The 23,254-nt window shown below is 40.7% G+C and overlaps 1 protein-coding gene across 1 annotated transcript in view; it reads left to right on the top strand.

Moving 5' to 3' along the window:
* Positions 1-23,254, top strand: part of LOC107183188 (probable DNA double-strand break repair Rad50 ATPase) — a 185,887-nt gene that overhangs the window by 108,386 nt on the left and 54,247 nt on the right. The window contains 1 exon segment of the mRNA XM_015564386.1: positions 12,255-12,387. Coding sequence (XP_015419872.1) covers positions 12,255-12,387 — 133 coding nt within the window.

Here is a 23,254-nt window from a genome sequence, read left to right as displayed (position 1 = left end):
TGCTATGTCCACACTTGCCCAACTCACACTCATGGCTGCCTAAGTGCCCTCTTATATACAAACACGCACAAGTCCACAGGACACTCATACTGCCTTTGTGGCCAGTACCTGGCTCTTGTCTACAGATATTCCTCCAACTGACCTTTACAGATGTGCACCTCAGAACCAACTGGAAGACTTTAAAACCAGATTACAGTCCCACACCCAAACTCTCCCAAATTCTGATTGAGTGGCACTAGAAAGAAACTTGAGCTGATATATTTTTAAAAAGCTCCTCTGATGGATCTGATGCACAAATGTCAAACTATAGAGCAGGAGGGAACCCTTAACAGACCCATTCTGAAAGGGTAGATTAAAGAGAGAGAGAAAGGCTCCTCACGGAATCAGCTTGTCTGATAATAATCACCTATGAGTTTATTTTCTAACAACTACTGGGTATCTATTAAAATTTACCTATCTAACCCTGGCTGGTGTGGCTAAGTTGATTGGGCATCATCCTATGCACTGAGAGGTTGATGGTTCAATTCCTGGTCTGGGCACATGCCTAGGATTTGGGCTCCATGGTGGGGGGCATGCAGGAGACAGCCAATCAATGTTCTCCTCCACATGGATGTTTCTCTCTCTCTCTCTTTCTCCCTTCCTCTATCTCTAAAAATAAATTTATAAAAATATATACTTCAAAATTTACCCATTTCTTAGGATTTTGCCTTCTTGAGTAATTTTTGCTTCATAAACCCAGGCTTGTTTACCAATGGGATTTTTGTATTTACTATTGACAGTAGTACAGACTTCTTCCTTATAAAAAGAAGGAGAAAGGCCCTATGTAAGACATGAAAGGAATGCCTAATTTAGAAGCCTATAATAGAAATTGTCTTACAAAATCTGTACTAATAAAAGGGTACATGCTAATTAGACTGGACATCCTTCCGGATGTCCTTCCGGACAAAGCCACTGTGGCAGGGGTCGAGACAAAGGCGGTTAGGGGCAACCAGGCAAGCAGGGGAGAGCAGTTATGGGCGACCAGGCCAGCAGGGGAGGGCAGTTAGGGGTGATCAGGCAGGCAGGCAGGTGAGAAGTTAGGAGCCAATGGTCCTGGATTGTGAGAGGGATGTTTAGACTGTCAAAAAGTACATATTTGTTGTGCATTTCCTGAGCTTTAGTTTCACAGAAGCTTGAATGGATCTGAGTCAGCCTAATTCTTATCTAGGAGGGATCAGATTCAGGCCAGGGTGTCTCAAGGATATATTTCTGAAGGCCTTACATTTCTAGATCTGGTTAGTCTCCTATCAGCCCAATGTTGTTCCCCCTATTATTAAGGATGCCCTATTATTGAGTCTAAAGCATAACTCATCAGATATGGCACCTATGGGTTTTCTGGGTCAGGACCAGAATAGGCAACTCACCATTTGTTAAACTTGGGATAGCTTTAACTTATTCCTGATGAATATCTCACCTGATTATCCCTGTATCTTATAATCTCAGATGCTGGGAAGTTGTGACACCACAAGTCACTAGCAAGAGATGAGGCAAGTGGCTTTAGGCCCAGTCCACATGTTCCCCACCCTGCCTGTTATCCTTGCATATCTTAGAGATATTGATGGAAACAGGTTTAAAGTTCTACCTCTGAAATCTACTTAAAGATTCCTGTTTGGGAATTCAAATTTATGTGTTATCTTTTCACTACCAGCTTTCTTAATGCAATTAGAGAAAGCACATTACAAGAGAATGAAATAAGACAGATTCTTGAGCCCAACAAAACCAAGTAACAATCGGATTTGATGACTTGTTTTGTAGCAAGCACATTTGTCTAAACTTGTTAAAATATGCAATCTGAAACTTGCTAATATCTACATAGCAAAAGTTCACGTCACCACCACGCCTTTTCCTCCCTGACTCTCTGCATGCTATTTACAAGTGACAAATGCTTCTTTTATTGGGTTATGCCTTTGCAACCCCATCTTGCCTGCATATAACCCAGTTCACATACAGATTCTGAAATTGAGTTTGAGGAATAAAACTGGTTTTAGGTTGCAAATACTGCTTAATGTTCACACCATTTCCCCAAGTGCTAAACCATCCCCACAGAGCAGGACTGACACCTTTTAGTAAGAAAGTTCTCAGGCGTGGCAAATTGTGGCTATTTTACTATCATCTTTAAAGGTTTATTGTATAGGTTGCCCCAGTAACCAAGAACATAACTGCAGGAAAGCCAGGAACAATAGACTAAGCTAGGAATTTTCAACTTTTTTCATTTCATGACATACACAAACTAATTACTAAAATTCTGTGGTACACCAAAAATTATATTTCCAACCTGACAAAAAAAAATGTGTAATTTTGATTCCTTCACACCAGATGGCTATTGTATTGCCTCTTGTCATTTTTTTTATTTGACAATCCAAGGAAAAAAGTGGTCAGTGCCCCTGACTAAATACATAGTTAGGTACTGCATGTTTCAAAAATTCTTGCCACACACTGGTTGAAAAATCCCTGAACTAAGATTATGATTGTCAGATTTTAGCTAAGAAAAGCAAGGGGTGAATTTGTTACAGTATTGGCAACATGGTTTACTTGTCATTGAGTGGACACAGATTACAATGTCGCCAATACTAGGTAAAACATCATCTATCATCATCAACATACACTCATAAGAAAGCATGAATGTGAACAAAATTGGCAGGGGGTTACAAAATGTCCTTACAATGAGACCTTCAAAGTGATGTTGCCTTGTAGCTCTTGGGCAAGTGAACTTTTTTTGATTTTATTGATTTCAGAGAGGAAGGGAGAGGGAGAGAGAGATAGAAACATCAATGATGAAAGAGAACCATTGATCGGCTTCCTCCTGCATGACCCACAGTGGGGATCGAGCCCTCAATCCAGGCATGTGCCCTTGACTGGAATCAAACCCAGGACACTTCAGTCTGCAGGCCGACACTCTATCCACTGAGCCAAACCAGCCAGGGCTCACTCTTACTTTTAACACCGTAAATACTTTTAACATATGAGATCAGGTCCATTCCACTTTAAACATAAATTTCTGCTATAAAATTGTTTCAACTTTGCAATAAGAAAGCAGCAGTTTTTAAAACATTATTTCATGGGAAAATAATACATTATCATAGAAAATTTTCCATTTTGCTGCTTCCTCTAATTTCTCTGTATACTGTCCAAAACTATTTCATGCCATATGAAAATCATTTCTCCTCTTACGATAGTTTTCCTTGTCTGTACTTACATTTCTTTACGATTTAAGTTCTTTTAAGGCCACTATTATACTGGCTGAGCCTGTGTCCCCTTTCATTTCTCTGCTTTCGGGGCAGAGTGGAGTTTCTGAAGGAGAGCGATATTTACTGGGAAGGTTAACTTCTTAGGCTTCCTTTACCATAGAAAGCCCTTCAAAGTGACTTAAGCACCTTGGTGCTTCAGAATCTCAATTTTTCAGTTCTCGAACACCTGCCTTCACTTTATGATTCAAGATAAGTCACAGGTGGCAAATTTCCCCCCAGAAGGCAGCCTCAGTCAAGTTCAAAAGGAGTGATGGTCACAGGCACAACAACCAATACCTGCCCAATCAAAAAGTTCTCATGGGAGGAAAAGCTCTTCATTATTTTTATAATCACATTAGAAAAACTTAGCAGCATTTTTACATGGCAGATATGGGAATACTTTTTACCACCTGAATATTCTGTCCTCTCTGGTTTCTGTTTTCTTCCACCCACGTCTTCCTATGGCTGTTTGCCAATGATACCAGCACTAGCTGAGGTGGGGCTGAGAAACTGAAATTGCTTCATATTCAGCTTTGGCCCTTTGGGCTCTCTCTATCCCCCAGGGAGGATTGGACTGGAAAACAGCTTCCTACCCGGAGCTGATAGGTGTGACAATGCACTTCTCTCCCTGTTCTCCGGGTGTGATTTGAGATTGTAAGACCAAAGAGTAGATTTAGCATTAGCAGGCATTGACTATTTTTTCCTTTCAGAAGACTTATTGAACACTCGGTTTTGTTCTGTGCCGAGTTCAGCCAGTAATATGAAAACTCATTTACTGCACTGTAGGTTTTTTCTTTCTCAAAAATAGTTTGTCAGTCTGGTAAATGACTACTCGATAAGAAAGATGAGGTAGAGTGACACTCACCCTCAAAAAGAGAACGCAGCAGGATCCCTTCATCTCAGAAATGCGTTTGTTTGACTGAATACAGACATTCTAATGCTACATGAAGGCAAGGTGGCTAGTGGACATTGGTCCAGCTTATTTCTTTGAAGTTAGCAGGATCTCAATTATCTTTATTCTTTCAAATGTACCCCAAATGCGTACTATATTGAATGACCTGAGGCCAGTCTTTCTTGGTTCTCTGTGTGAGAAGGGCTTTAAGAGAAGGCTGCCTACCTCAATAACTGCTAAGGCTCCTGGGACCTTACACCTTAGGGATCCCAGCTACTGCTCCAGGTTTCAAGCATGTACTCATCCCACAGCCCTTCAGCTCTGATGGCCAAGGAGTAACATGATATAATGGAAAAAAACACTAAGATGGGGAGTCAGAAATTCTGGCTTGGAGTCCTGCTTCTTGTAGTTTTATTAGCTGTGGCTTTGGGCAAATCATGACATTTTTCTCTGCTTCCAGATTTGACTCTCTCAAATGCCATGGCTGAACAATTTGGTTTCAAAGATTGCACCCAATTCTGTATCATCAAGATTTGGTGGTTCTATTTGATTTCCTAATTTGTACTAAGGAGGGTAAGCCCCTGGCTCCAAACTTCATGATCAGAAATCAGATACTTCTTGCTTTAAGAAATGGCTTTACAGAACAGGAAATGTCATCTTATCCAAACTCACCAAAATGTAGGACACTGGGTAGGATGAGGTATGTGTAGCCCAATGCTGGAAGGCATGGTCTGGAGCCAGATTGCTCAGATTTGAATTGAGTCACTCTTTGATTTCGGGAAAGTTACCTAAACCTCTCTGTGCTTCAGTATTTGCATCTAAAAACAGTATTAATAGTAGCCCTATTTCATCAGGTTGCTATAAAAATGAAACGAACTAATACATATAAAATTCTTAACTAGTACATAACACTTATTATGTTATAGGTGGTCAGTAAGTGTTAACTTCTCTCTGGATTTCCCCCAGTAATGGTCTGTATATCATATGCAAATAAGGGCAGGCAACTTACTGTTTTTTAAGGCAACAAATTCAAACTTTGGACCATTTTATTGTTAGAAAGTTCTACCTTATCATTAGAATTCATTCCTAAATAAAAGTTGTCTCTTTATCTTGCATTAATTTGTAACATCTCTTACATAAACACTATACAGACATTTCTGGGAACTAAGACATATACTGGCAAACTCTACCTCTGTCTCTAATAACTGTTTATCCTATAGAGGGAAAGAATAGAGACTTGGCTCCAAATACTAGTAAACTCTTCCCCTGTAGTGAGTCAAGACATTTGTCTAATTACTGGGATTTTGTTTTATTTTTATTAGGAATTCCAAACCTTCTGGGTGTATGGAACAGAATTAAAATGTATTTCTATAGCATGTTATAACATAAAATAAGTTACTCAGAGGGGAAGGATACTCTAAAGACCTGAACAGTGTCGGCTGTGATTTCTAAAGTCTGACTCCTGGCCATTAAGTATCAACAGTGGTCCCGTGGGGCCTAGTTCTTGGTCAAAACTGTGATGAGGCCCAAGGATTTGTGTATCAACTAGTTCCCCTACAACTTCATTAAATAAAATAAGACTAAGCTACATTTTGCATTTGTGATTTGTCTTTCATTCCAGGAATTTTATTTATTTTTTAATTTCTTTAATCCTCACCTAAGGTTATGTTTTTATTGATTTTAGAGAGGGGAAGAGTTGAGAGAGAGAAAAAAAAACATCTATTGGTTGCCTCTCATATGTGCCCCAACCAGGGATCAAACCCGAAACCTAGGTATGTTCCCTGACCAGAAATCAAACCCACAACCTTCTGGTGCACTGGACGGTGTCCCAGTCAACTGAGCCACCTGGCCAGGGCCATTCAAGGCATTTTACAAGATTCACCTGATCCCTTCTTTGTCACTTTAGATGACTCAGCTAACTAGAATGGTCACAATAATCAGGATCAGTTCAGGATCCTCTGATGAATGACACTAAGACAGCTCAGAACAACATCTGGCACAGATAGCTCTTAGCTGGGTTCATCGAATCTTTCCTTTTTTCCCTAGGGTCTCTAAAGATATGGTAACCCATATTATAAATGCCCCACCACCATACTTCAATGGTACTCTTTTAAAACCAAGTCTGTTATATTGCCTTTCTACTTCTGCTAATCAGAGCTAGTCACACTTTAACATCAAAGGTTACCTTTAAGTAACCTAACAAATTAATGGTACTATTTATTAGTGAGCCTTGTGTTACTATTAAAAAGAAAAATCAGCATCTAGAATCGAAAGAACTTTGTTCAAGTCAATTGAGCTCTTACTAAGAGCCCATGATTAAATCTACTCAACTGTTCTGGGGCCTCAGCTCTCTCACCTACAAAATAGACACACTGCCCTGGCCAGTGTGGTTCAGTTGGCTGAGCATCGTCCTGTGCACCAAAAGGCCGCTGGTTTGATTCCTGGTCAAGGCACATGCCTATGTTGCTGGTTCAATCCCTGGTCAGGATGCACATGGGAGGCAACCAATCGATGTTTCTCACATCGATGTTTCTTGCTTTCCCCTCCCTCTCCCTTCCACTCTCTCTAAAATCAATAAACACATATTTTTAAAAAAACGCAAAACAGAGACAACTAACATAGATGACAATTAGGTTTCATCAATAAGCAGTGGCTGCTGGGAGGGTAGGTTAAGGACTCTGAAGCCAGGTGTGCAACTCAGGATGAAAGAATCTCCAAATCAAAGGTCTGCCATGAAGAAAGAAGGAACACACATGGCACACATTTGCCATTCCTGGACTTTTAAAATATTCACTGGAGGATTGTATAAATATTAAACAAAAGATAATAAGTTGATCTTTTAAGCCCAGTTGTATCCAAATGCTACTATCATATTTATTAGTTTCATTATTAATAATGGGCTGTTAAAAGAGACATGAAAGGAGATAGTTGCCTATACCTTCTGTATTCAAATCAAATTCTTTTGTATGGTAGCATTATCAGTGGCCCTCTAGAGATAGAACCTTTGTTCTACATGCTCTCTATGTGAATGAAGGTGAGGTGAATGGGGTAGATTTCAGACAAGGTGGAGCAAAACTAGGCACTGGCAGGCCCAAGACAGAGATGCCATGGGAAGCGAGAGGTAGGGCCTCAGAGTGCTCCTCACATTATTCCATGTTGGCAGCCACCTACTTTGCCTAGGCACCGGGCCAGCTCTGTCAGGAGATTGGATCAAGGCTATTTGCATGTCTGTTTTCAGGACCTTAAGTTTTGTCTACCCATACAAAATGAGGAGGAAGCCAATGTGATCATGCAGAGAACTTAATTTGGGAGAAGGAGGTGAAAGGAAAAGAAGACAAATTGCTTGCTTTCAAGGAAGCACAAATTTTATTTCCTATAAAGTATAAAGTATGATGAAGACATCTTTAGAAAAGATACTTCAGTGTTTTCGTGCTTCAAGAGATAATGACAAAAATAGAAACATATATCTGCTACATTGCAAGCATAGTACTGGGTACTGTCATTTATGTGTTATGTCATTTAATCCCCATCAGCTCTATGAAATGGAACCCAGGGCCTGGAGATGTCATGTGTCTGGCCTAATTTCCCAGGGCCAATAGACAACCAAGCCCAGCCTTGGAATCTTAGGCCCTGATGCAAAGTATGTGGAAAGAACAAGAAATTTTAAACAGTGCTGGCAACTCTGTATTGAAACTCTTCTATAAATAGTTCCCTGATTATTTCTAATTCCCATTGACTTGGTATAATGCAAGCTATTCAGCAATGTAATACAGATAGATATTTCCTTTTAAAAATACTGCACAAATACATGATTTCCTGCTTCTGTCCACCCTGTCGGAGAAGTAGGAAAAGAGCAAGGTAATAGTAATTTACCTCCAAGCTATAAAACCTTCCTATTCTTTTAGTAATCAACAAGGGGAACTCCTAGTAACCAAGGAGACCATAATAGACTCCATTAGAATCAAGTACAACACTTGGGTTGCCTGGCTAGAGCATGCCAAAAGAGCGAAGGAAAATATTATCATTGCTGAAATCATTTGATGTCTATGACTAATAAAAAAGCATGTTGGCAAATTGAGTTTTTAGAAGTGCCCAAAGGGCTTGGTTAAAGCTGTGGATGAATAGTATACAGTAGTTCTGTCTGGAGAAAAGAGGTGGATGGGTGGAAGATGACGTTAAACTATTTTTAAAAGTATCTGAATAACAAAAGGGGCCAAAAGAAATCTTAAACAACCAATGTAGGTCCTTCATTCCATTTTTAAAATTTTAGGTTTCCCCTCCCCTTTTCCTTACAGCTAACTAGCAAAGTTGGTTCCCTTTGAGTCACATTATCCTTGAATTCATAGGCCTTGTCGGCCTTCTTACCTAACATCTCACAAATGCCGGATTTATCCTTAAAGAGTCCCTGACAACTGTGCCCACCTTAGAGACGGTGAGGGCTGAGATGTCTATTCGTGTATGTCCTTGTCCCTTGGGAACTACAGGAAGCCAGAGAGAAAGGGTTGGGGGTAAGCCAGACCTCTAATTACCTCTTAACCCAGGTCCCAGAGGTTGCAGTGGGCCTGCCTGAAGATGTTCATCCGGTCTCTGCTTGATCGTTCCCAGAGCAGGAGGCCTTTGCCAGGACCCATCCTGTCTTGTTATGCATGGACACAGCTCTGATTGTTGGAGGGTGCTGTCTCGTGCTGCACCAAAATCTGCTTCCTTGTATTTTCTAAGCATTGTTCCTCCTGGTATCTCTAGAACAATGCTGTTTGACTCAACTTCCTCGCCTCTGGAATAGTCCCCTAGATAACTGAAGTCAACTGTCTTGACTCCCAGGTACACTGCCTTCTCTGGATTAAATATCCTTAGTTTCTTTCTCAGATCGTTAAGTCAAAAATACAACAGTTATAACAATAGTCAGAAGCAGAACATATCGTCACCATAAGAGAAAGGCAAAGCCTGAAATTAGATTTTTTTTAAAAGAGTTAAATCTTTTAACTGAAAAGCTACAATTTTTAACTGATATTGAGAAACACTGTCTTTCCACTGAGTTCCTCCATGCTATCTATCAAGTCATCCTGTCAAAACAGAAATGTGCCTTGATGAGAAATGTAGAAATGTAGCTTTTTCTTACTGATGCCACACCAGCAACCAATGATCATTCATCAGTTCTCACCAGGTTGCATTTATTTTTTGCCTTTGTTTACCGTTAATGCCTACCTTGAGAAAAGGTTCTGGAAAACTACTTATCTGCATAGGCATTTTTGTGGCATGATTTCAAAATATGAATACTAACTATTAAGAATTAAGGGAAGGGCAATGTAAGAATACTAAATTTTTAGTTCTTTTTCCCAATATTTTATTTTGAAAAATTCTAAATATACAGAAAAGTTAAAATAAATTTATAGTTAACACCCCTATACTTAATAACTGGATACTACAATTATCATTTGCTATCTTCAGTCTGTCGCATATCTATCAGTTTCTTTATTCATCCATCAACCAGTCTTACTTTTATTCGCAGATCAGAGAAGTTGCCTTCATCAATCAGCACACCTAATCCCTAAAATTTCAGCATGAATAGCATTACCATTTCTCTTTTGATACTTTTAATTAGCGCTCTCTTTTGACTCCCTCTTGCTCTTCTTTTCCTCTTCCCTTCTGCTTTCTCAATTTCTATTTCTGCACCCTTCCTCCCACTTTCTATCCCCAAAGTTCTGAGCTGTAAAAGGAAAGTATGAAAAATCTGAGCATGGAGCAGTCTTGAAGTAGCATCAGAAAAGGTCACCGAAGGTCACACAGGGCCTCACAGCTGTTATCACCACAGACCTGGGATGGAAAGGGCCTCATGAACAAGCCAATGAGAACCAACTTACAACAGAGCGGGGTATAGATTAGCATGCCCACTCAATAATTTACTATGAGAAACCCAGCAATCAAATACCCAGTCTCCCCCTAAACTAGCCTACATAACAGACCAAACTGTGAAGGGTTTTGGTGAATAGACTCAGAAGGAAATTAGTTAGACGGTCTTAGTGGCATGAAGCAGAGACCTTAGCCTCGCTGGTGTTTTGACAGCTGGCCTGCACAGGACCCGACACCAAAGGGGCGCTTCAGAAATCAGTACAATGATGAAATGAGTAGGTGACCACTAACTATCACCGCCACACCACCAGGCACCTCTCACCTGGACTGTGCTGGCTGGACCCTATTCCACCCCTCTGACTCCCTTAAGAGAACTTCCATGACTGCCATTCTCCTTTGAGTAATGGGTTCTCTTTTAGCCATGTGTATGCCATTAATTAAGCTTTCATTAAGTCCTGATCTTCCTGCGTTGGTCTGGAAAACAACCTGTCTTTAACACGGGAGGTCTGTGTCTTTTTAATCTCATCCTTGATAAATTGATTGTACTGGCTTTACTCTCATAAAAAGGGCGTGATCCCCTACTGCCCTAGTGTACTCCTTTCAGAGACCAGGGAACACCATCTTCCCTGTGAGAAAAAACCATTCCCTTCCCTATCTTGAGATTAATGTCTGATAAGAAACGTTAGTGATTTCTTTTCTGGGCTTCCTAATTACCAGACCACAGAGACTTGGCAAAGTGAGCTCCTTGGTGGAAAGGCAGGACACAAAAGTGCAAATGTAGAACTTTTCATCATAATCAGCTTCTCCATAGTTGCAGGTAAATCCAATTTTAACAAATTAAATCCATTTTGAAATCCATAAAGGATCTTTCTAGCCATAAAGTCTCAAGGTAAATCCTTTGAGTGTATAACAATTTCCTAATGTAGTTCTTTCAAAGGTTTGGATGTCATAAATCATATTATTTTACTAGTGCCCAGGTGCACAGATTCGTGCACATTGAAAGGAAGTTAATTAGAAGGTGGCTGGCAGGGCAGGACTGGGCAAGATGAGCTGGACATGCCCTGGAGCCAATCTCCCTCCGGCCCTCCCTGGCCGGCTGCACCTGGGGTGGCTCCACGGCTCGAAGAGCATCTGCAGAGTGAGCGGGGTCCCTCCAGCAGGTAGGGTCCCTCAGTCTGGCCTGTGGGGATCGGCCAAAGCCGGCTCTCCGACATTCCCTGAGGGATCCTAGATTGCGAGAGGGCAGTTCTCGGGTGATGCACCCCAGAATCAGGCTCCCTCCTCTCTGGGTCTGGGGTGCATCACCTGAGAACCCCCACTGCCAAGTCACTACAGCTTGGCAGCTCCTGCTTTGAGCGTCTGCCCCCTGGTGGTCAGTGCGCATCATACCTACCAGTCGGTCGGACGGTCACTTAGCCTTTTATATATATATATATAGATAGCAAGGAATTCCTGTCCTCTCTTGCCTGAAAACCATTCCTGACCACTTTCCTTATATAAGAACCGTAATAAATATCTGTAAATATCAGCATTTCATGGTAGCTTCGCACCCTTTAGAATATATTTGAATGCAAGCCATTATGGTATTAGGGTGAAAATGACTCAGAATCAAGGCTTTGGCTCTTTCATGTGAATGTTTACTTAAAGATTGGGAAAAAATCCAATACTTTTAGGCATTGGCACTACAGTGGTAAAATCCCAACTGACAATGAGAGGTCTTCTCGAATTCCTTCTCTTATAAGCAACTAAAGCACAAGGTTCAGATCCAGATAAAAACCCTCCAACCAGGTAACAGAGCCCAGCCAGCATGCCTCAGTGGTTGAGCTTCGACCTGTGAGTCAGCAGCCAGAGTGGATTCCCCATCAGGGCACATGCCTGGGTTGCAGGCTCGATCCCCAGTAAGAGGCATGCAGGAGGCAGCAATCAATGCTTCTCTCTCATCATTGATGTTTCTCTCTCTCTCTCTCCCTTCCTCTCTGAAGCCAATAAAAACATTTAAAACAAAATAAGGTAAAAGATACCATGCTGCAGAGAGTAGTAGGCTTTGATCGTTGGTGACTCGGGCTCTCTGACAGCAGCACACGCTCAGTCTCACAACCTCAAACAGGACTCGATCCAGATAAACAGGGAGCGTTTCATCTCAGCCAGGCTTCAAAGGCCAGGTTTGTTCAGACATCATTAGTTCTTTTTATTTCTTTGATGTATCTGTCCTAGTGACAGAAACTCTTATTTTTATTTTTTTTAAGAAACTAAAGCACAAAAGGAAACTGAAAAAGCTACAAACAGATTTGGCAACAGCTAAGCAAGAGGCTGCCATCACAGCCCTGGAGCTCAATGAGAAGATAAAGGCTCTATGTGAAGGAAAGCCAGCCCCTAGAGGTCAGTATCACCACGTGACAGTCACTGGCCCATGATCCTGGGCAGTATATATAGTTTTATTGGCAACCAGGCAAGAAGCAAGGCCACAGTGCCAGGCGCACCCTGGCCCAGCAGCATGCTGACCTGGCCTGACCTCCATTCGGCATGAATGGCGGTATCACAGGAACTGCTCACTCCAGACGAGGTTCCTTTCACCATAAGAGCAGCAGAGAATGAATGAATAAGCGGTTCTTTAAAGGAAAGTCTCTGAAGCTGAAGAGCTGGACTGAAATAGATCTGATCCATGTCTTTGCACAAGCTGGGTGGCAGGGAGGGAAAGGCAGGGCCTAAGAGGAGAGACCCAAGGCCCCCAAAAGAAGGGGCTCTGGAACTGGGCAAGGAGAGGGGCTGGTTTAAAAGAGTACATGGGTTCATAGACTAAGAAGGGAAAGGGAAGAAAAGAAATTAGTGCTTTAACAATAGGCAACTGAGCCTGAAGCAAGTAGGGAAGGCTGGTTGGGGACAAAGTCTGGGTGGTTCAGAAAATGTTTAATAGCCACTTTGGTTTGGGATGTTTTGGTGTTGTTATTGTTGTATTTTTTTAAATTTTATTTTATTTAGCATTCTCTAAGAGACTATAATATAAATACACATGGGGGGGAGGGTGACACCCAAAACCTCAGATTGTCATTAGCACTAATACAAGTTAACATTTAATACCATGGGCTAGGCATTTTGCTAAGTATTTCACGTGTATTTAATTTTCAGAAGTCAGTACATTTGTGGATTCTACAAGAATAAGCAGAGGCTTAGAGGTGCCCATTCCCTTGCCCCAGGTTAGATGTGTCTGAGCAACACCTGGGCACTCAGCCTCCAGACAGAAATGAACCGAGCCCAGGTGCCTATGCAGCTCGAAGCCAGCGAGGCCTTTCGTTTCTGCTGTGCAGCAGTGGGAGCACACTCCCTCCCGCCTGCTGGATCTCTTGCAAAACTGTGATTCCCTGGGATAAAGGTCTTCCTTTGATGTGTGGCACTCTTGTAACGCCAAACACATGCCATTGTTCTTACTCTGGCTTCCTTTATTACTCATAAGTAATTCTGGAAAAAGAGGAGGAGCGTGGAAATAAATGGGAGGAGGAGAAAATAGGCGATGTGGTGGCTCCAGAAAGTGAGACACTCCCAGCATCCTGACCACATTGCAAAGCTTTAAATATGGATTTGGTTTTAATTTTCAGTTTTGAATAGCACTTTCCCAGGGTTGAAATGGCATGTAACAGCCACCTTGAAACATATGCTGAAGGTCAATTTGTTTTGCTCTTGCCACAGAAAATAAAGATAGTTTATGAATTTGCTTTTACCACTATGAAATCTAAAAGAATAAAATCTGTCAGAGAATCCCATCTATTTAAAGGTCTTTATTAATCTAAGGCAGGGGTCCTCAAACTTTTTAAACAGGGGGCCAGTTCACTGTCCCTCAGACCTTTGGAGGGCCAGACTATAGTTTAAAAAAAACTATGAACAAATTCCTATGCACACTGCACATATCTTATTTTGAAGTAAAAAAACAAAATGGGAACAAATACAATATTTGTATTTGCATGTGGCCCGCGGGCCGTAGTTTGAGGACCCCTGAATTCTAAAGGCATCATACATAGCCAGATTTCAACTCAGTTGCATAATAAGAAGCTGAGAGAAGGTTTCAACTGCTCCACTATATTTTTAATCTAGTGAAAAAAATATATATTATTGCAAGTTAGCTAATTCTCATTATTCATTTTTTGACAAAAATAGTATCATTTGCTGTCTAATAACTTTGTTCCTTTAATATTTTGATAGGTCAAAATTAAAATAATATGAAGAGAATAGAAAACATTAAGTCCTACCTTCCTTCTTTGCCCATTTTTTTCTACATTTCTGTTTAAAAAAAACAAAACTTATAGTACGGGGGTGGGAGGGAGACCTACTCTATCTTGAAAAGATACAAATTTCAATGAAGCCAGGTCTTTCACGTTCAATTACGGTTGAAAACAGGACTTCCTTTTGTTGCTTCTCTGATTTGGTGGAGGAAGAAACTGAGTCTGTGGACTGACATGTAGGACTAAAGTCTTAAATTAAATATTTGCAAATTCTTACTTTCCCAGGGGCCCCAAGCAGCCTCACCCTGAATTCAATAGCCCAGAAGACTGTCAAGGCCGTTGTGGCCCCAGAGTAATATTAGCTCTTATTCTCAGAGACTTTGGTCACCTTGCCCTACCTATCAATTCACTTCAAAGTAAAGTCTGGAACGATGTCAGTAACTCTCACATATAATGACCCCCACTTAACCACAGAACGATTAGAGCTGACCCACCTCCCATACACATTCCTCAACCAGAACACCACCCTTCCCTTAGTTATCTTGTGTCCTTTTATAAAATGTTTGTTTTCAGTTCTCAGACCTTTGTTTGCCAATGACAGATGCCCCAGTCATAACAGCTTAAGGGGAAAGGGTGATTTATTGGCACGCGTGTAAACAAACTGAGCAAGGGCATGCCATTCGTCTTGGAGTCTGATGGGTTCAGGGTCTCAAATATCACTCTGTGTCTCTCATCTCTGTTTCTCTCTGCCTCCGGACTCCACTCTCTCAAGCAGGATGTCAGAAGAGACTAGAAACATGGCTCAAAGCAGCGATGGGCTGTCCTCCTTACCTGTCCTCCAGAGAGGAAAGAAAGCATTTTTTTTCCAGCAGCTCCGTTTAGAAGAAAAGTATAAGAACTCTGTCCTGGCATATTCCCTGAGGGAATATGAATAATCTTTGTGGCCAGGGTCGGGAACTATGGTTGGACAAACTTCAGTCATGTACTCGCCCCTGGGTGATGGTGTAGAGCAGTGTAGGTTCTCAACCTTGGCTGCCCATTAGAATCACCTGGGAATCTTTTTAAAATCCTGATTTCTGGGCCTCATCCTCCACAGCCAAGGTTGAGAACCACTGGTGTAGAGGGAAACAAAGATGGGGTAGGGGAATGTTCTGACTCAGTGGTCGGCAAATGGCGGCTGGTCCTTCCACAAAATACCGACTTCTGCGCATGGGCCACGAGGTTTCAATCGCACTGTATGCGCGCCCGCACGTGGTATTTTGTGGAAGAGCCACACTGAAGGGGCCAAAGAGCCCCATGTGGCTCGCCAGCCGCGGGTTGCCGACCACGGTTCTGACTGATTGTTACTACAGGGCTAGATTGGGAGAAAAGCACCTCCTTAGAGGAAGGGATAGCCCATTACTGAAAAGAAAGAATGAAGGACCAAACCAACCTGTCCAATACGTCCTCAGTTAGTGGTCAAATTAAAATGTAATGCTTAATGAGTCACCCATCCTCGAGTATGTGTACTTTTTAAGTAGATTCTTTTTGATGAACAAAAGAACGTAATGATCCAAGAAATAAATGTCCAACGGTATAATTTCAGACCCCATAATAGATTGAGAGTGAACCATTTTGGGAAAGGAGTCCCCTTCCAGCCTCAATCAAGTGACGTCATAGACACCTACTCCAAAAGCCTGTCTTATTGTAACATGAAACTGCAAGAGGGGAAAACAGTGTTGCTCCTAAATGACATGTTAACTGGATTAACATCAAGCTACTTCTCTGTTATAGTTACAAACTGATGCCTACAGTTCTAACGAGCAAGTTGAGATATTTGTTCCAAATAAATTAGAATTTCTTTTTACCCAAATATGCACTTTTAAGCATATTCAAATTGATGAAACAGTGAGCTACCAAACTTTTTTCTTAATACATAAACACAGTAAATTATTTCATTGGCTCTAAAGAAATAAATGATTTAAGTCCATGGAAAGTTCAACTGAAAAGAAAAACACCTTTATTATAAAACTGGCACAGCAGGACACTTACTTACAGCCTCAGTGTTGTTTGTTGATTTTACTTTGCTCAAATAATCACAGCCCAGGGCAGAGTCCTGCCGTCATTTCCACAGCCTGCACCTGAGGTGCTCACCGCTTTGTTTACTAGCAGAATTCAGTGAAATGCCTATTGTACCCGCGCAAAACATGAGTCCATCTTTTGCTAAATCTTAGTATGCAGGAACCTAAGGTTAAATTTCAAAACAATCTTTGCTTCCTTTGGCTGAGGAGGACAAAATTACTTTGCAAAAGACCTCATTGACTACGTCCTTTTGTTGGCACAGGAGCATTAAGTCACTTGCTATGATGAAAGCTCCTATGTTTGACCAGAACATCAGGGTCCCGGTTTATAAATTCCAAGCTAGCTATACTAAAGGGAATGCACTCTTCTGGATTTTTTTTTCCCTTTTAATTCTTTTCTCTTAATATGCACAATGTGGTATCTAATCCTCACTTGCACATTCCCACTGTCCCAGTGGAAGCCATATCAACTTTTAAGTCATCTCTTTGTTTGAGGAGGTTCTCCCATGAGAGTGCAGGTGCATTCTGGGTCAGGCCGATCCAGGACTCAATGTCTGAATAGAGCCAGACACATTTTCAGGGGAGGCTTGTACAATAGGATTGACATCAGCGATCTTTTAGTGACACAAGACTGTTTTTAAACACTACCCCATTAATTTTAAGAACCAGACTATTGCTGTCCTATATTCTTAAGAGAGTCAGGAGCAATATCTCTTTGCCAACACCCAGAGCCAACTTTTAATCAACATTTTAAAGAGTATCTTTTATCATGATGTTCGCCTCCAGGCACTCAGCCCAAACTTTCTGTTCTTTTTATCTCTCCTCCTGCAAACTTCCTCCAGATTAAAGCTTCCATTGCTTCTAGGTCAGCGGTTCTCAACCTGTGGGTCGTGACCCCTTTGGGGGTCGAACGACCTTTCACAGGGGTTGCCTAAGACCATCGGAAAACACATATATAATTACATATTGTTTTTGTGATTAGTCACTATGCTTTAATTATGTTCAATTTGTAACAATGAAATTGGGGGTCACCACAACATGAGGAACTGTATTGAAGGGTCGCGGCCTTAGGAAGGTTGAGAACCACTGTTCAAGGTGTTAAGAAAAGCGTGATTTGAAGGTGTTGAGGCATTCTGGAATTAGATAGTGAAACTGGTTGCATAGGAATGTTACTACCATAAAACTAGTGAACTGTACACTTTACATTGGTTAACATGGTAAATTTTACGTTTTAAAATTTTATCTCAATTAGAAAACAAAGTTATTAAAACAATCCTCACCCAATGTAATAGCTAACACCCGGTCACATGTAAGTGTATTTTAATAAGTGCTTGGGGCCTAAATAAAATAATGACTTGGGAGAATTCCAAGAGAGAGGTCACATTAATACTTACTGGAGTAAGGCTAGCCTTGAGTGGTTGTCCATTGGCGCCTAGGTTTTCTGAACAATGCCACCCTTGGCTCTTTCTACTTGCTATCAGCCCAGCTCTTTGAAAGGCTGCTAGTCCCCACACTAGGTAGGAACCAACTCCCTGACCAATAGTTCTACATGCAACCTTCTCCCCCCACTGAACACACATATTTCTTTCATAGTCTCCCTAGAGTTTCCTAAGAAAGCACAAGGAAGGTCTTGGGATCTCACTGTTTCGACTGCTGGGACGTTGCCCAAAAGCACCTCTCCCCACCCAGGTCATCAGACTGCATGGGGCTCGTCTGCCATTTAGTCAAAGCACATGCAAGCCCTGCTCCTCCTCCTGCTGCCAAGAGTGTTATTGCCTTAGTGACAAGAACTTGAGGAAAACCAAAGGTGGAGATTCCACACCCACACACATTATTATCCCAACATTTGCAGAAAAGGGTTTTCCTTTAAGCATTTACTAAATCCTCAGAGACAGAAACTGTCCCAAGGTGGAATACTTCACATTTGAACCAATAAACACCAGCGATGACTATTAGGGAAAATGAGAGAAGACAGAGTGATCACTTCCAGGGGTGCTCTGTAAGTATAAGGAGTCCCTAAGGAAATAGAACTAGTTCTATTTATCCTATAATATCTAGGTTTCATTCAGAGATTGCCTATCAGGTTGTCTTTTCCTTTGTCCACTGAAGTCTCCCGAAATAGAGCTACTTTCTGAAATGGAACCCCAAAGCCAAGGTCTTCTCACTACTTCAGGAGTCCCCTCAAGGATAGGCAACTGCACCAGGAGTCCCTGCAAACCTTAGGGATTGATTGCACTAAGATCCCAAGAAATGCTATGTGTTCAATATGCACAACTTTGAGTGATTCTCATTTTCAAAAGGACATGCTAGAGACCTCTAGATCTAAAAGTCACTGGTATAAAAACTAGGCGTTTCTCAGGAATTTGTTAGCTGCAAGTGGCAGAAACCAAAACGAAACTAGTTCAAGCGGAAAAGAAATTGACTAGCTCCTGAGGCTGGCGGGAAGACTGAGCACACGGTTTCTGGGTTGCTCATTTGGCTCTTGTTTCCCTGTTGGCCCCCGCTGAGCTATTGCCGGCCTGGATCAGGAAAGATCCCCTGGCTGCCCTGGCCTAACAGTCCAGGGTGAACATCTGTTTCTGCCTGCTCACAACTATTTCCCCCTTCTTTTGAACAGAAGGGTGATTTTCCTTTGGGGAAGTGTTCCTCTCCTGTCCTCTGCAGTCCTGTGGGACCGTGATTGTGGTGTGCGTTTCCCCCTTGACTCAGGGGAAGGCTATGACTAGCAGAGTCAACCACTCTTGCCCTTTTTCAGAATCTTGAATCTTGAGCTGACTTGAGTGAAAGAGGGCAGAAAAAGACTAAAAGACTAGAGCTGATTCATCCTGGAGGTTGGGCCTTGACCCCTGAAGAAGTTGTCTATTGCTTTTGATATCTTATCCCTAAGGCTACCTTTATGTGGTCTGGTTGTTAAGCTTTCCTTCAATACTGGGAACTACCTTATATCTTTCCAATAAACTTTTTTTTTTTTTTGCTCTTAAGTAGTCAGCATTGGCTTATAATACTTGTAGCCAAAGACTCTTAATTTATTCTAGCTCCAGAGAATAGAACTTCTTTCTCAGGGAACCTATACAGAAATCTCAGGGAAGGAATTTGATTGACCCTACTGGTATCATATTCTTACCTATGGATCAATCACTGTGGCCAAGGAAATGAGATATTATCATGGCCCTCACCTGGGTCATGGCCCGAGGCCAAGGGCAAGGGAAAGTTTTCAGAAAAAAAGAGGAAGGGAAATTTTTCTGGACAGAAGACAAAAAAAATACCTCTCACTGTTCCCTTAAATCTATTTTAGTTAAACCTCACAAACTTGGAGAAGACAGCCATGAGCTGAAGATCCATTTTATCTAGTCAGGAAAGTACCCAATCTCTCTTCTTTCTCTCCCTCCCCCCCCTTTTTTTAAACTGCATATTTAGGCCCTTCCTTTGCAGAAAGGTCTGGAAATCTATTTATTTTATAATTAACAAAGGGTAAAAAGATCCATTCTGAAATTTTTGGTTGGGGTCCAGTATTTGCTAGCTACTCCAGCTGTGGGAATTCAATAATGTCAAGGTCCCCTCCCTCCTTTGTTTGTAAGACTAATTTTGGAATTATACAATTATCAGGAAATGGTGTTCCCTTCCTTCTGTCCATCCCTAAGGAATGGGTTTAAAAAAAAAAAAAAGTCTAGTGACTTCTGTATCCAGAGAGGTTGGATGAAAGGGCAAACCCCAGCTAAATGTCAGACAAGGCACATGGGAAATGGAGCTAGATCAATTAAAGGTTTCCTCCTTAAGCATGGAGCCTGCTTTGATTGCCAGAAGAGCAGGTGCTGTTTGAGAATGCTATTACATAACCTGGAGGAGAAGGAAGATGCTTCCTTTCAGGAAACGTGAAGAGAAGTAATGGGTGCTCCTTTGTCAAACACTGGCAGATGCACATATATTTGTCAACATAAATGCACTGGAGAATTTCGGGTTGTAAACAATTGTCAGCCAGCTGTCAGGACATTGCAGCTATTCCTGGTACAAATCTCTTCATGCCAACGTAGAAAAAAATCAATGATGTTCTCTCCTGTATTCTTCTAGAAACCTCAATATTATCTCATTTCATGACTCAATGTTCCCTGACGGATGTTGAAGTTAGAGGATAACTACATTGGCCATATGGATAGTTTTGGAGGGCTTGAGCTCATCAAATCAAATTTAGAGAGGATGCACAGAACAAGATTCTTCTGTGCAAGTGGGTACATTCTGTTTGAAGGCACAGGATTTCTTTCTGGCCAGTGGGATAGGGTTAGATATGTACTCTTATGAACACATTAGATAACACCACTATGTGCATTGTAGTAGCCTGCAAGAATATTTGTTTTTGAAGACACACTTCCTTTGAACATATTACCCTACCATGTCTCTAAAATTTCTCAATCAAATAGAACCACATTTTGATATTGGACAAAGAACATACAACTAAGAAGAAATAAAGAGAAAGCATAAGAGGAACAGCATTATTCCTGATTTGTTTAATAATCAGATGGGTCCTGAAGTAGTGTCTTAATGGTGCTGGCAGAATAATTGCTGCCTGCAAGATGCAAAAATATTACTACTCTTCTGCAGTTGCTTTCTTTAATCCCAGAAATTATGGCTGCGGACATTGCTCTGATTTTTCAGGAAGACCTGGAAGTCCTGCCATGCCAAGCTGTCATCTCAACCTGGGCATACGTTACATCTGCTTCACAAAGATGCTCTAAACGTGTTCCAGGGCCACTTTTCCCTTGGCCATTCCTAGTGAATAAGGAGGAAGCTCTGTTCCTATTTCAGGGAATTTTGGGTAGAATTTGGCAAATAGAGAAGGGAACAGCCCTCAGCCACAAACGGAATTTATATTCTTATAAAATGATCAGTTATATAACTCTAAAAGGTGAATTTCTGAGGCCAAAAAAATAAAAGGATGCAAGAGAGACGCATGATGCTTCATGAATAGACAAAAACAAGAATTTGTATGAGTCCTCAAAAGCAGAACAAATATTTACAGACATAGGTCAAAAGGATAAAACTTACTTAGTTCTATACAATTCTAATATTACCCTAACTCTTAAGAAGTTCATACTGTATAAGATAATAATATGGCAAAATTTTGTCACACTGAGCTGCCTATAGCAGGATCCTGAGCTCAGGTTAAAGTCTCCTTCTCTAAATTGACTCAAAATATGTCAACCCATTTGACAGTCTTTTCCAGTTCCTTTATCCCAGGTGACCAGAGTAACAATTTTAATAACTTTTTAGGGTCGATAGGTCTGGCAAAACCTCTGGTCTTATTCCAGATTGCTAAGTAAATTTCTGACAAAAGGTAGTTAATTTTCAATTTGCTTTCTTTTATTTTTGTAAGGTATGCCACCAGCAGACAGTATTCATTTTAATTTAAAGTTAGATATAATGCTAATTAATATGTAATTTTTATTTACTATTTTTTAAAAATTGCTTGGAGGCAAGACTGGTGTGGCTCAGTGGTTCAGCATCAAATTATGAACCAGGAGGTCACAGTTCAATTCCCAGGTTACAAGCTAGATTCCCAGTAGGGGGTGTGCAGGAGGCAGCTGATCAATGATTCTCTCATCATTGATGTTTCTATCTCTCTCTCCCTCTCTGAAATCAATAAAAATGTATATATTTTTTTAAATCACTTGAAGTTTTGAGAACTCTTTTAAAGTGCACTTTATGTTTCCAGATTTAAAAATTTCATATATCTATAGTGATCATATTATTAAAACTAAAAATCAAAAGATAGCCTGACATTGTTCTAACATATAAAATTACATTCATACTCAAAAATATTTGAAATCAGGAGTGTGCTACAGGATCCTAAATATATTATTATTGTACTTATAGTTCAAGAAGGGTTGCATGAGAGAGTGGAAATGCCACATTTATTTGGCTGATTTTACTTGTGATCTTAGCAGCTAAGAGTCTTGTAGGGTCTTCAATGTGAAGGTTGGTAGAATGTAATCAATGCCACAAATCCAACAGACTGTCGGGAATCATTAAGGAAAACAGAGAGCTGTTTACTCTGAAAGTGAGAATCAGGGCTTATCTTCATTAATTATAGCAGAAGAAAAAAATATTAGAATCATACCTTATATAATCCACCTATCTCAAGGCCATAAATAACATATTCAGATGCAAGTGACTGATGGTTTCTTTTTCATAGCCATAACTTTTCTGTATGAGTCCCAAGAGAAGGTAATTGAACTTGAGAAAAGATGTCCTTTTGAGGTTGCTTTTGATCTGAAGCCAAAGGGAAGTAATTTATTTAGCAGAAGTTGTGGGTTCTAAACAATGTCTATGTGGTAATATTGGCAAACAAAACTAAATATACCTTAATTTATTTGTCAATAACGCAGTACCAAGATGCTAAGAAGTCTCTTCAGGATAAATTCGTAAGGAAATGGAGACTGGCTGAGGTTTTCTTTTTTCCTTCCACATGAGCATAGGCTCAGACGCACTCTTATTTACATTCTATGAAAAGGTTTTGGTCCTTCAAAACTTTCCTGAAAAACACTGATCAACCTACCAGTCTTTTATTGCCTCATTTACATAAGCTTTTCTTTTGGTTAATTTAATCTAAGGCAATAAACAAATGCTCTTACTCTTTTTTTAAATACTGATTTTTACATGTATATTTCTATTTTGGTAAGATTTGTATTATTCCTGGACAGATTGCATGTATGTGTTATATTTGATCTTAGAAAGCTAAGCAAGAAAGAAAAAAAAAATCTTAATTGAATTTTAAATCAAGGAAGGGAAAGAACAAAAAAATAAATATTACACTAGAGAAATAAAATCCACATGAAATGAGTACAATCCAAACCTAATTGAAATGATGTGGCGATATGCACTGGGAATTTCCCCCCAAATGCCACTGGGTAACTGAAGACTTTGTACCAGTTATTTCCTCTTTCTAAGCTGCCTTAACCCTTTACCCCTGTCTGCACC

This window comes from Myotis davidii, unplaced genomic scaffold (genome assembly GCF_000327345.1).
Source record: "Myotis davidii unplaced genomic scaffold, ASM32734v1 scaffold159, whole genome shotgun sequence".
NCBI classification, from domain to species: Eukaryota; Metazoa; Chordata; class Mammalia; order Chiroptera; family Vespertilionidae; genus Myotis; species Myotis davidii.
This window is presented reverse-complemented; position numbering and strand designations above follow the sequence as displayed.